General features: G+C 49.3%; 1 protein-coding gene across 5 annotated transcripts; it reads right to left on the reverse strand.

Annotated features, from left to right (window-relative positions):
* Positions 1-43: 43 nt before the first annotated feature.
* On the reverse strand, positions 44-10816 carry CLK2 (CDC like kinase 2). Of its 5 annotated transcripts, XR_010117597.1 has the most exons (14): positions 10256-10536; positions 8280-8449; positions 6646-6874; positions 5865-5952; positions 5450-5516; positions 5167-5283; positions 3879-4045; positions 3008-3102; positions 1824-1953; positions 1644-1726; positions 1399-1478; positions 1128-1218; positions 752-887; positions 433-579 (listed from the first exon to the last, which is right to left on the reverse strand). XR_010117597.1 is itself a non-coding variant. In XM_063626799.1 (13 exons), exons 2-13 carry the CDS (start codon positions 8447-8449, stop codon positions 397-399), a joined length of 1500 nt encoding a protein of 499 aa, XP_063482869.1. In that variant the 5' UTR covers positions 10682-10816; the 3' UTR covers positions 44-396. The 5 variants fall into 5 exon arrangements, 4 of the variants coding, with proteins under 4 accessions (XP_063482869.1, XP_063482872.1, XP_063482871.1 ...); XM_063626799.1 differs by lacking the exons at positions 752-887; positions 10256-10536 and adding an exon at positions 10682-10816 and having other exon boundaries at positions 44-579; XM_063626802.1 differs by lacking the exons at positions 752-887; positions 10256-10536 and having other exon boundaries at positions 44-579; positions 5865-5949; positions 6646-6871.
* Between the last annotated feature and the right edge of the window lie 3721 nt (positions 10817-14537).

The following is a 14537-nucleotide window of genomic DNA, read 5'->3' on the forward strand; positions in this document are numbered from 1 at the left end:
TCATCCCTCCACCCCAGCATTCCCAAACCTCCAACTCCAGGGATGGGGGTCAAATGAAGCACGTTATTTTATTTCACAAAGACTGTACAAAATTCCTTATAAAACATGGGGTAGATGCCACCTGGTTACCTCACTCGGCCCCCATCCAACTCCGTATGAGGGGGCAGGTGAGGGTGGAAACTGTGTGGATGGAATAGCATTATGTACAAGGCAGGGGTTGAAGTGATAGGTACAAGTTCTTTCATATTTACACTATTTCACATATTCACAGGTATATTATAGAGAGCCAGGAGGAAGGAGTGAACTCTGGCTCGTTCTCTTGTATAAAAAAGCACCAGTGTCCTGGACTGGACACCCACTGCTATAAAAGATGCAGGGGGGCCCAGGGCCTGATCGTCACCGACTGATATCCCGACTGGAGTCCCACAACTTGTTGGGTGGCTCAGCCCGAAGGCGGGCGAAGAAAGGATGCTGAAGGGCTTCACCCAAGGTCAGCCGCTTAGCTGGTTCATACTCTAGCATGCTTTCAATCAGATCGAAGAGCTGGTGGTGTTCCTCTGCCTCTGAGGTCAGATACCGCTGGTGGAGGAGGGCAGGAAAAAGGTGAGGCAGGATGCCTTACAAACTCTGCCTTCTTCAAGACCCTACCTTTCATTCTTGGAGAACCAAGGCTCTGCTTGCAACCAATTTGAAGGCTACCTAACCACGACCACACCAGGACCAACGTTTCTGATATTATAGCTCAACCTACCTTCCCACTAGCACAATTACTCCATAATCTTTGACAGTTCTTTCTACTTGTATATCCTTGTCAACTTCATGAATCTTCTTTAGTTCCTCATTAAAATGTAAGCTCTTCAAAGGTAGTTTATTCTTTTCTGTCTGACCTAAAGAATCCAGGACATTGCTTTGATCTCTGGTTGTCTCAAGGTTAGGCTGTCTAACCTCCTTCCCTCCACAAAACCACTCCCTCTTATGTTTCCTCTGTTGACCAAAGATGTCTTCTTTCAGCTTTCCTCCCCTCCTTTTCTAACCCTCTGCTTGTGAAGAGCATTCCAGAGGCAAACCACCCTAAGAAGGAAGTGACTTCTGGACGGTGGGCACTATTTATCCCGAGCCCGGCTCACCCGCAGCGGTTTGCAGTTCTCACGAACATAGCGCCCAGCTGATGTGTTCTCATCCCAATCCAGGCGACCCCGGTAAAAATATTTCTGCTTTCTAGAGGGGAAGGGGAGGTTGAGGAATCAGAAGGTCACCCTTGTTACAATTCCCTTATTTCCCCATCTGAAAGTAACTGCGGGGAGAGGAGGCATCAAAGAAAAAAGAAAATGATGTGAAATAGACCAATTCTGTGGAGAGAAAAGGAAAAGGGTTAACTAGTGCCCACTCAAGGTTCACCTTGTCTTTCGGATCATCCGGGAAGGGATAGGACCCAAGATCCTTTCCATCATGGCTAGATGCTCTCTGTTGTCATGGGTCTGGGAAACAAAAACAGAACTGAGCATGGGACTGAAAAGGGCATGCTGAGGATCAGCTGCCAGGAAGGTAGGCAATGTGGAGAACTGAGCAGGCAGGTCCTCAGCAGAAAACAAAGGAACCAGCTAGAAGAATGCCAGGCAGTCAAGTAAGATCCCATCACTTACCTGGAAGAGGGTGAATCCCACATAGTATTCAAAGATGATGCAGCCTATACTCCACACATCACAAGGCTGTGACCAGCCCAACTCTGGGTGAGAAGGGGAGGGAAAAGGTGTCATGAGGCTTAGGTGGCCCCACCCTCACCACATCATCTCACACACTTGGACAGCCTTGCCCTCCCTTACCAAGGATGACTTCTGGTGCTCGGTAATGGCGAGTGGAGACAATGGTGCTATGGTGCTCATGGTCAAAGGTGGCACTGCCAAAGTCTACCACCCGCACAGCTGTGCTCTTCACACTGCGCTCATCTCGCTTCTAGAGCAGAGGAGAAAGAGGATGAACCTCTGCACCCAGACTAAGATTCCGCCAGTATTCTGTACGTTGCTTCTGAGCCTTAAAAAAGGTACTGTGATATCCTGCCTGGCCCTACAAGCCCTGGGAAATTTCCTGTTTTACAGCTTCCACCACATCCAGCATAATACTTTTAGAAGTAGGGGAGCAAAAGGATTAAGAAATGATTATAGAACAGCGTGCACATCTGTAAGCATCTGAAGACTACACCCAAGTGCCGGATATATAGTTATTCTGAAAACATGTAACATGTAGCAAGTGGGTGTTTCTGAAAAAATGTAACATGTAGCAAAGGAGTTTCTCTGAAAATATATAACATGTAGCAAAGGGGTCAAAGGAGGGAGAGCTTCTTTAGGTCTGAGATCTCCATATCTCCAGTTAGTCAAGGGAGCCCAGCTTTCCTACCTCACAGAAATATACGTCTCAAAAAAGAAGTCCGGGCCAGGCGCTGTGGCTCACACCTGTAATCCCAGCATTCTGGGAGCCCGAGACAGGCAGATTACCTGAGGTTAGGGGTTCGAGACCAGCCTGGCCAACATGGCAAAACCCCATCTCTACTAAAAACACAAAAACTAGCCAGGCGTGGTGGCGGGTGCCTGTAATCCCAGCTACTCCAGAGGCTAAGGCAGGAGAATCACCTAAACCTGGGAGGTAAAGGTTGCAGTGAGCCGAGATTATGCCACTGCACATCAGTCTGGGCAACAGAGTGAGACTCTGTCTCAAATAAATAAATAAGTCAGTCAGTCAGTCAGTCAGTCAGTCAGTCAGTCCAAACCAAGAACCTTAAAAACTTCCACTCTACTGGAAAGTTATCTGAAGTCCCCTGTACAAGTTATCTCCCAGTTTAAGTCTTCTTAAGAGATCTCTCCCTTTCAGCCTATTTAGTACCCAGTTGGAGCCAGACAGGGAGAAAATGTGGGACGACGAAATAAAAGGGAGAAAACAAAGGGCTCGGCAGAAGGCAAAGCGGCCCCGCTGCCTGCCCCCACTAACCAAGGGCAGACCCTATCCATCTTACCTTCTCTAGGTTGTAGGTGAGTTCATAGTCTGAATTCACAAACAGAATATTTTCAGGCTTGAGGTCTGTATGTGTCAGCTTGTTATCATGGAGGACTGTAGGGGAGAAGGCCAGGTCAGGCTTGGTGCAGGTGGCCAGAGCTAACTGGTATCAGCTGACCCCAGGCCTGGTTACCTAGGGCAAAGCCAGTGAGGCGACAGGTCCAGAATCACTAGGGCTGCTTTCTGCTCTATGTCTAAATGGAATGCCTGGTCTAAGAAGCTCTGCTCTTTCTAATATAAGATACATATGTAGCTCAACTGATGTAAAAAAAAAAAAAAGTTTGCTTTGAGTTGTAGTGTGTACACGCTTTGACATGTGTCTAGCTGGCACTATGTTAACTCAATTCTGTGAAACTGTATTATTTTGATGACTCCAGAAGAATGATGTATTTCTTTGAATTCTCCACCTTGCCCCTTAGCTGAACTACATACTCTGTGTTCCCATCTCCTTTGCTGTGAATGAACATCTCATCCCAGATAAATGTAAGCCTTTAGCCTAAGGAGTGTATTTTTGTCTCTTTATGTTTGCTGCCTGACTGATGCTTTCCCAAGAAGGGGAGAAAGGAAAAGGGGAGGGTAATTAAGTGCTTTGATTCCAAAGGCTTTCTCTTCTAGCTGCTGCTAGGCTAGGTGTAAAGTAAGGGCAATCAGTGACGATAAAGACATCAGTCAAGGAGTTAAGTCAGAAGATGTTTCAAGATGACAGTAAATCGAAGAACTGCAGAAAACAGAGAGCTGACTGTTTAGGGGCTTCACCAGTGCACAACCGACAGAGAGATCCAATGAAGGGAGGGACTGCCCCAGAGTCCACTTCGGCCCACCCCACTCACACTTGACAGCCTGGCACAGCTGGAAGGCCATGTGGCGCACTTGGTGGATGGGGTAGGGCAGGTAGTTGTTGTCTTTGAGGAAATCGAAGGTGCTAAGGCCCAGAAGCTCAAAGGAGATACACATGTGGCCATGGTAGTCAAACCAGTCAAACATCTGGACACAGAGGCTGAGAAGAGAGATGGGGGAAGGGGGGTTGTCTGATGAGCATGATCTGCCCATCAGCCATCCAACAAGGAGGTACTTCATAGCTGTTGATTCCACATAATTGTGTAAAATCATGCCAGTTAGTACTAACACCAAAATTCAGTTCAGCTAGGGAATAGTCTCTACCAGACCCAAGAAGAATGGTACTACCTGCCAGGTTCCTTTTTTTTTTTTTTTTTTTTTTTTGAGATGGAGTCTCACCCTGTCACCCAGGCTGAAGTGCAGTGGCGTGATCTCGGCTCACTGCAACCTCTACCTCCTGGGTTCAAGCGATTCTCCTGCCTCAGCCTTCCAAGTAGCTGGGACTACAGTTGTCCGCCAACATGCCCGGCTAATTTATTTTTAGTACAGACAGGGTTTCACCATATTGGCTAGGCTGGTCTCGAACTCCTGACATTGTGATCCACCCGCCTCGGCCTCCCAAAGTGCTGGGATTACAGGCGTGAGCCACCATGCCCAGCCCAAGTTTCAAAATATCTTCCTGCACCATTTTAGATAGTTCAAAAAACTATTTACTGAAGAGCTGTTGAGTGCCAAGCTCTAAACAGTATAGATCCTGGATCATCAAACTGTCCATCCTAAACCCCAACCCCAGCCCAACTCCTGATATTCATTCACCACCAGCTACCACTGGGCTCCTGTTTATACCTACTGGCCTCATATCTTGGCTTAATGTCCTTATTCTATTTTTGGACTGTGAATGTATGTGAACAAAATATTACTGCATAAATGTCTGTGGCCTTATCAGCATAGTTCTACTTATAAAAGCTTAATTCGTTGTTCGATGACATTGATGCTCAGTCCTAGGGCTATGTCCAGGGTATATCTCTACAGAAACCATTCTAGGCTGGGGTCAAACTACAGAGCAATCTAACTTCCCTGAAAACAAGGGGAGTGGATTAAGGAATGTCATAGGCCTCCCCCCTTTCCTACCATGATGTTCTACTACTCTAAGATGATGAACAAAAGATGAATGGATGAGAAGGTCTAAGACTCCCCTGTCTGCCTAAACCAGGTCTAGAAGTCTCTCCTGTGTAGGGGTTGGGGTTCTCAGCCTCCCTACATACTTCCTTGCTTGCTTACTTCTTGTTGTCAGGGTCTTTCTCATTGATTTTCTCCAGCACGTTGATCTCAAGTCGAGCTGCTTCCTTGTATTTCTCCACATTCTTAATGATCTTCAAGGCAACTCGAGCCCCACCCCTGTAAGTTGGCAGGAGAGGCTTTTGCTGGGTTCTCAAGAACATCTCAAAATGAACAGGGCTGTAGGGGGACTAAGAAATCCTACCTTAGGTTAATTAGCAAAAAAGCCCCATATAACCCCCACCATCTTTTTATCCCTACGCAGTAGGGAGGGATTGACACTTACCTGCGATGGTCAACACATTGTACAACTCGGCCAAAGGTCCCCTCTCCTAAGGTGCTAACGATTTCATCTGAAATGAAAGAGAGCAGGGTCGGGGAGAGGGAGGGAGAGAAGGTGGGGAATGAGCTGAGTTGGAAGAAAAAAGGGGACAGCAACCTGGGGTGGAGATGAAGGAAGGGGAACAGATACAGATGGTCACAGGGGAAGAAAACCCCTGTGTGATTCCCACCACCTTTAACCCAGGGGCCGTGAGAGCTGGGAGTGGACAACAGAGGTCAATTCTCAACAGCAACTCAAACCACCCAGATAAACAACACCACTGAGAAAAGGCAAGAGGCTGTGACTCAGGTTGGCTTGGGACGTTAGGATGGCTATGGGACCATTACAGGCTATAGGATTGTTACGATTTGGCTTGTACATCGCTCTTGTAGCCAGTCCCCGACGTGGTAGATGAGGTGGCCCTCAGCGTCGTCCTCTACACTCTTGGCTCTCCGGCTGCTGTGCTGCTGTCGGGGGGCAGGGGGGGTCGGAGCAAGCCAGGTGTCGGAGCGGGGGCCGGAGGGAGGCGGGGTGGGTGGTAGAGGGGTCACCGGTCACAGGCGCCCAGCCAGGGGGGACAGACGATGATGGGGGACAGTGGAAGGGAACACGTCAGATGCAGTAAGGTGGATCGGTGTGAGAAGAGAGAGCGGCGCATAATCCCAAGTCCCCAAACCCAAAACAGGAACAGGGAGAGGCATGGGCAGAGCAGAGAAGTGGTGTTGTTGCCAGTGTCACCCACAACCCCATGCTCTACACAATGCCCTTCCGGGCAGACACAGATCTCCCCTTGCCCCCACCCAAGCCCGCCTGCCAAGGGGGCTACAGAGCCCAGGGCTTGGGAGAAAAAGGCAGTTCACAAGCAAGGTCCCCATTAAAGAGTGGAGGCCGCTGGGGCGGAGAAGCTGCTCCCAACACAGTAAGCCCAACATGCCAGGGAGAGCACTGGGGGTCACAAATGCTCCGTGCCCATCCATCTCCAAAGCAGATTCCAGGGCCCTTCAAGAGTCAGAGAGCTTCCAAGAAAGTAGGCAAACTCAGTGCCCACCTCAGTGTTCATATCCCAATGTTCAGCTGAGAACAAGGATACTTCTCACTTACCAGAGTCCTAGAGGGCCTGCAGAAGAGTGGGGAGAGGAAGGGCCTGGGCTGGCACTCACCGAAGATGAGCGGCTAAATGTCCGGCTGCGCCTCCTCCGCCGTCTGTGCTTCCTCCGGCTGCTGCGCTGGCTGCGGTAACTGCTGTTCTCCCGCTGATATTCATAGGAATGCTGATAGTCTGTGTCATAGTAGGCATCTCCCCGATCCCGGCTATAATCGTTGCGTCTGTAGCTGCCACAGTATCGCCGGTCATACACCCTCCGGTCGGATGAACGATCATCATAACTGCTGTTGGATAACAAACACCAATTAGGTGTATCTGTTCAGACCACATTCCCTACCATACCCTGTGCCAAGGTCCTGCCTTAGTGAGAACAAAGAGTAATGCTAGAAAACTGTTCTCAGACACTTGTTGAGTCACTGAGAGCACCAAGGGACCAGAGAAGTGAGGTAACAAGCACATCCGCCATGTCACCAAAACCTCTGAAAAGGCATCTGCAGAACCACTCCCTATTGGGGCCTTTTTCCTGCTGCTGTAATACAAAGAAAGAGCCATTTTTTTCTCAAGCTTTCCTGAATGAAATCCCCCCTTGCTCTAAACCATCCTTAACTCATTCTTTCCACTGAACATGCCACTAAAATATTAAAACTGGGCCTGGCGCAGTGGCTCACGCCTGTAATCCCAGCACTTTGGGAGGCCAAGGCAGGTGGAGCACTTGAGGTCAAGAGTTTGAGGCCAACATGGTGAAATTCTGTCTCTACTAAAAATACAAAAGAAAAAAGAAAAAAAAATTAGCCAGGCATGATGGCGCATGCCTGTAGTCCCAGGTACTTGGGAGGCTGAGGCAAAAGAATCGCTTGGGCCGGGCGCGGTGGCTCAAGCCTGTAATCCCAGCACTTTGGGAGGCCGAGGCGGGCGGATCACGAGGTCAGGAGATCGAGACCATCCTGGCTAACACGGTGAAACCCCGTCTCTACTAAAAAAAATACAAAAAATTAGCCGGGTGTGGTGGCGGGCGCCTGTAATCCCAGCTACTCGGGAGGCTGAGGCAGGAGAATGGCGTGAACCCGGGAGGCGGAGCTTGCAGTGAGCCGAGATCGCGCCAGTGCACTCTAGCCTGGCGGACAGAGAAAGACTCCGTCTCAAAAAAAAAAAAAAAAAAAAAGAATCGCTTGAACCTGGGGCCGCAGAGGTTGTAGTGAGCTGAGATCTTGCCATTGCACACCAGCCTGGGCAACAGAATGAAACTCTGTCTCAAAAATAAATAAATGATATTTTAAAATTAAAAAAAATTAAAAACACAAAGATCTAACTTTGTCTTATCTGTTAGCTTATTAGTTACCTGTAGCTCCCAGTCCTTTGCACATGCTGTCCCTCTGCCCAAAGACACTTCTCCCCCCTGACTCTACTTGTCCTCCAGACATATACAGATGTCACTTTCTCTGCAATGTTTTCTCTGAATTACACATTCTGCCCCACTGCAACCAAACGCACTGGGTACGTCCTCAGTTCCTCACTATGTATTCTAACACTTAACACTGCAGCCCAAATGGCTTCTTTGGTTATCTATCCCGACATTACCTTCAGTCAGCTACTTAATGCAATGGTTTTAGCATATAACCAATAAGTATTTGTTGAACAAATGAATGAACGAGTGACCCTGTGTTTGAGTATCTCTTCCTGAGGCCTCACCTTCGAGAACGGACATGGTAGCTGTCCTCTCGCCGACGCCGTCGTGTCCGGTCACTACTACTTGACCAGGAGCGACTTCTTCGTCGCTTATGCTTTCGGCTCCGATAGTGTTCACGGTAACTCCCCCGGCTGCCTCGCTCTGAGGAATGGTACCTTCGAGGATGAGGCATCTGGAAGGCAAGGGAAAGCGGAAATAGGAAAGTTTCGAGTTTTCAGAAATCTCCTCCAAGGACTGGCTGCTCCAAAGATGCTAAGCTGCTTTCCTCTCTTTTATTTCTGCCTCTTTTTACCAGGCACAACTTCCTCAGTCTTCCTCTGTACTTACAATTCCTCCTTATTGGGGTACAGCCACCTACTAACTCCGGCTGAAACTCTAGAAAGCCCCCAAACCCATCCCTCGTTACCTCCCACTCAGTTCAAGTGTTCTTATTTTATTCTTTAGACGGAGTCTCGCTGTGTGGCCAGACTGGAGTGCAGTGGCACAATCTCGGCTCACTGCAACCTCCGCCTCCCGGGTTCAAACAATTCTCCTGCCTCAGTCTCCTGCGTAGCTGGGATTACAGGCACGCGCCACCACTCCTGGCTAATTTTTATATTTTTAGTACAGACGGGGTTTCACCATGTTGGCCAGGATGGTCTCAAACTCCTGACCTCGTGATCCTCCTGCCTCGGCCTCCCAAAGTACTGGGATTACAGGCGTAAGCCACCGCACCCGGCCAGTTCAAGTGTTCTATCCTTATTTTCTTCAAAGACAGCTCCATGAAGACCTTCAGGTCTAGGACACAGTTCATTACAGAGGAAAGTGTATGATGACCGATGGAGACTGCCACAGTGTATCCCCCTTCAGGATCTAAGATACAGATCTGTGTGATGCTGAGTTCCTCACAAGTCAATAGAGTAAAGCTTTGGTTTAGTTATGATAAATGTTGTACACTCATTAAGAGTACATCTTATCTCCCCAAGTAGACTATCAGTGTCCTGAGGGTAGGAATCCAGTCTCCCAGGTTTCTACATATACCAGGTAAACGCCAAATACTATCAGTTCCAGGGATCTGGGTCGGGCCCCTTGAATTAACTTAATCATCTCTCACATCTTTGGCCAACTCTCCCTTGAGAGGTTTTAATGTAGTAGGCCACAAAATACAGTCAGCATCCCATCTGGCCCCTCCACTCTTGTGCTTAAGACGTAGGTAACAGCTGTTTCTTGTGGTTTTTTTTTTTTTTTGAAACAGAGTTTTGCTCTTGTTGCCCAGGCTGGAGTGCAATGGCGCAATCTCGGTGCACCGCAACCTCCACCTGCTGGGTTCAAGCGATTCTCCTGCCTCAGCCTCCCGAATAGCTGGGATTACAGGCATGCGCCGCCATGCCCAGCTAATTTTGTATTTTTAGTAGAGACAGGGTTTCTCCATGTTGGTCAGGCTGGTCTCGAACTCCCAACCTCAGGTGATCCGCCCGCCTTGGCCTCCCAAAGTGCTGGGATTACAGATGTGAGCCACCGCGCCTGGCCAGTAAGTGGTTTCTAATTAATATCAGCCCCAGTTAGCTGACAGCTGCCCACCTTCCAGTTAATGGAATTGGAATGGGATGGTTCACAAATCCTTTTTTTCCTTCAAGGAAAAAAGAGAAAAATCACTGTCACAATCCAAGAAGATGAGAATAGGAAGGCAGAATACAATGAAACAGGCCCAGGGACAGAAGTCTTGGTGGGGGTGTGTGAGAATCGGGTATGCAAAAGGTGTAATGATTCCAATGTCTGACCACCATTCTGTATCACTTCTTCCCAACCTCCCCAAATTGAGGAGGGTGGTACTTGATGCATTCTTGGTGTAACTGGGGCCGGCAGCATACCAAGCTGCAAACACAAGATTTTCCCAGCATAGTCATCCTAATCAGCATAGCCACATAAATGCCATCTCACCACATACTACCATCAAACGGCCTCACAGCACTGTCCCCTCAAAGCATCACTAGCCTACCTTTCTCAAGTTTGAAATCTTTTGCTTTTTCCTTTCTTACTCAGAAAATCTAGAACTCCTACAGGCAAATTCTTCCTGCATGCTCCAAGTGACACGGTGATGTATTCCTTCCCTCCAGCTTTGATTGGACCCCTGAGTCCAACTTTGATATTCCACTCCTTCACATCTCTGGAACTACTCCCACCTTTACTCTATCACCCCTTCTAGTCTGGTTCCGCCCAAGTTTCCTACAGATCTTCTCGGTACATCTAACGCAGGCCGGCCTCCTTCCCCCTCATCTCTCTACTCTGCTGCTTCGTAGGTCTCCACTCTCCTCCTCTCCAAATCTCGCCCCCGTCCCTTGCCCCCAATCCAAGCCTAACCCCACCCGCCCCGCGGTCGCCATCTTTCGGCGCGGCCCCGCGGCCAGCCAACCCGCGCGCTCACCGTTCTGGCGGCGAGGCCCGTGCGCTTGTCCCACAGGAAGTCCGTGATGGCGGCGGCACTGCGGCCGGAGTCCCGGCACCCCCGCGGCGACGAAGTGCTGCTCTACCCCCCCAACCCGGGACCCTGGGACCTCCCGCCCCGTTCCCGGGCTCCGCTTCAGTCCCGCCCGCCCCGGCTCCGTCCCCGCCCCTAAGATCTGCTTGGCGCCGCTCGCACCGCCCCCGCCCGGGGCCCGATCCCAGCTCGGTCTCCGGCTCTGGCCTCTCCGCTCCACCGCCGCCGCCGTGAGCGAGCACGTACGCACGGACTCACGTCCTGCGTCGCTTCCCAGCTACCCCCTGGGCTCCGCCCCCAGGACCGCGCGCTACCACGTGCTCACTTAGCTGGCAGGCATCCGCCTGTCAGAGCCCCGGAGGTACTGGGGGCAGAAGTTCATAGGGGCGAGGAGGGTCCACAGGGACAAGCTGGAAGCCTTCCAGGCCCGCTATGCCCCGCCTCCTGTCCTTTCCCACTCCGTCTTCAATCTTTTACCCTTTGCGTGGAGACGTGTGGCTTAGCTAGGTTTGGAGTTTAAAAGAAAGGGTTGTCATTGTCAATACAGTGTCGCTGCGCTGCACGCCTGACTGTAGTGAAGCTTGATGGTGAAGCCTCATTCTTCTGCATAGCCTAAAAATAACCATTTCTTAAAACACTTCACCTACCTATCCCCAGGACAAAAGTCTGCCACCTTTTGTCATCAACAAAAGTTATGCACGACTCGGGGTGGGGACACAGCCATGGAGGAAAGGTTTGAGCAATGGAGGGTTGGAGAATCGGGTGCCGAAAAGGGGGACTCACTTGAGAACTGTATGCTCAGGTGGCTTACATAATGTGTGAGAAATATAAGTTTACTAGGGCCGGGCGCGGTGGCTCTCGCCTGTAATCCCAACACTTTGGGAAGCAGAGGCGGGCGGATCACGAGGTCAGAAGTTCGAGATTAGCCTGATCAACATGGTGAAATCCCGTCTCTACTAAAAATACAAAAATTAGCCGGGCATGGTGGCATGTGCCTGTAATCCCAGCTACTCAGGAGACTGAGACAGGAGAATCGCTTGAACCCGGGAGGCGGAGGTTGCAGTGAGCCAAGATTGGGCCATTGCACTCCAGCCTGGGTGACAGAGTGAGACTCTGTCTCAAAAAAAAAAAAAAAAAAAAAAAAAAACAGGCGCGCATCACCACGCCCAGCTGTTTTTTTTTTTTTCCCTTGTAGAGATAGTGCCTCACTTTGTTACCCGGGCTAGTCTTGAACCCCTGAGCTCAAGCAATCCTCCCCCGTCGGCCTCCCAAAGTGCTGAGATTACAAGCATGAGCCACCACGCCTGGCCAGTTTACTAAATCTTAAAAAAGAACAGGAAGGCTGGGCGAGGTGGCTCACGCCTGTAATACCAACACTTTGGGAGGCCAAGGTGGGTGGATCACTTGAGCACAGGAGTTAGAGACCAGCCTGGGCAACAGGGCGAAACCCAGACTCTACAAAAAATACAAAAATTAGACCAAGCTCGGTGGCTCATGCCTGTAATCCTAACAGTTTTTGAGGCCCAGGAAGGTGGATCACTTGAGCACAGGAGTTCAAGACCAGCCTGGCCAACCTGGTGAAACCCCGTCTCTACTAAAAATACAAAAATTAGCCGGGTGTGATAGCAGGTGCCTGTAATCCCAGCTATTTGGGAGGCTGAGGCATGAGAATCGCTTGAATCCGGGAGGCGGAGGTTGCAGTGAGCTGAGATGGTGCCACTGCACTCCAGCCTGGGCGACAGAGTGTGACTGTGTCTAAAATAAAATAAAATAAAAAATACAAATTAGCCAGTCATGGTGTCTCCCACCTGTAGTCCCAGCTACTTGGGAGGCTGAGGCGGGAGGATCACCTGAGCCTGGGGAGGTCGAGGCTGTAGTGACCCGTGATTGTGCCACTGCACTCCAGCTTGGGCGGCAGAGTGAGACTCTATCTCAAAAAAAAAAAAAAAAAAAAAAAAAGAAAGAAAATGAGAAAGAGAAACAGTTAAGAGACTACAGAAGGAAATGAGAAGTGGTCAGAAAGGTAAATTGAAAGAGAAATAATATAATCTGAGAATAACTATATTAAAGTCAGGGAGCTGAGCAAGGTGGCTCACGCCTGTGGTCCCAGCTCCTCAGGAAACTGAGGTGGGAAGATTGCTTTGAGGCTGTAGTGGGTCATGATGACACCACTGCACTCCAGCTTGAGCAACAGTGCAAGACCCTGACTCTAGAATGAGTAAATAAATAAAGTCAGGAAATCTCAGAGAGGAGCTGGATGAAGGATAGTCAGACGGAGGTTAGATCAGATAACCAGACATAGTTTAGAGAAGTTCCCTGAAATAGAACATGGAGGGCAATCGATGACGGAGTTGGGGAGAGAGAAGTAAAGATTTCACTTCCTCCTCCTGGAACATTTTCCTAGATTATTAATTCATTCAACAAGCATTTACTGAATGTCCACTATGTGTCCAGCATTATGCCAGGTGCAAGGTTCCTGTTTCTCAGAGTTTCACAATCTAACAGGAGAGAAAATCTGTAAATAAATAATGAGACCATGCTCATGCCTGTAATCCTAGCACTTTGGGAAGCCAAGGCAGGAAGATCACTTGAGCTCTGAGTTCAAAACCAGCCTGGGCAACATAGTGTGACCTCATCTCTTAAAATAATAATAATAATGGTAGCCCTGTGACATGAGCTGCTCAAAACAGTGGTGCCCTGGCTGCTGTAAAAAAGCTCTAGAATAGACCCTACCTGGGGAAAGGAGAGTTGGAAATGTGTTCCTAGGTTTCCTAGAGAAGGCAAGATCTGAACCAACTGTTCAAAAGTGAATTGGAGGAGAATACCAGGCAGAGAAAATATTTGCAAAAGCATAGAGACAAGGCAGCACGAAGTCTTTCAGCATGATTGGGGCTCTGGCTTTCAAGAGAGGGACTGTCAGAAGACAGACTGTTGAAACTAGGTCCAAATTTTTTGGGCCTAGTACACCATGCTAAGGAGCTTAAATGTACCTCTGTAGAAGATGGGAAAGCTTGATGGACTTCAAGCAAGTGACATAGCCATAGTTGGATTTTAGGAAGGTAACTGGCAGGGAATGGAAGAAGAATTGGCCTGGAAGACGTTGAAGACTCTTTTAGAGGTTTCCGAAGTAATTTAGGTGAAAAAAATGCTGAAGGCTTGAAATGAGGCAGTGGAAATAAGAATTGGAGATGAAGGGAAGGATTTGAGATATTTAGGAATTTATAGTACTTCGCATAGCACTGCAATTTACCTGTCTGTCCTTGGGCACAGATGAGCAGTGGCTTTATGGCTAGGCCTTTGTTTTTGTTTTGTGTTGTGTTGTTTTCCATTACTACATGGAGATGCTAAGACTAGGACTTTTGTATTCATCTTTGTTTCCTCAGCATCCACTCAATGACAGGCAGAGTTGCACTTGGTGAAGGCTGACAGAATGAATTAGGAAATTAAATACTAGGGGAAGCAGTTCGGAGGAGACCAAAAGACAAAAATATGCCTAGGAGAGTGTTGAGAGAAGACAGAAGCAGGACAGAAGTCCCTGGGCAAGAGTGGAGAAGAATCCCAAAAGCCATTTCCACTTCTTCCATTGGTCCCCAATCCCTCTCCCTCCCAAGTCCCTCAAGCTACAAACCCGCGTCCAATTTTCCCGCCACTGCAGGGGGCTCCTCCTCCCTGGCTCTCAGTGGATGAAAGGCCAAACCCTAGGCCGCGCCCTCTCCCTGGCTCAGGCTGCGCTCCCCGCCTTCTTTGCTAAGCCACGCCCCTCTCGGAGTTCCTCCAGGATCCCGGCGTCCCAGCCCCGCCC

Source organism: Symphalangus syndactylus, chromosome 12 (assembly GCF_028878055.3).
Source record: "Symphalangus syndactylus isolate Jambi chromosome 12, NHGRI_mSymSyn1-v2.1_pri, whole genome shotgun sequence".
Lineage (NCBI taxonomy): Eukaryota > Metazoa > Chordata > Mammalia > Primates > Hylobatidae > Symphalangus > Symphalangus syndactylus.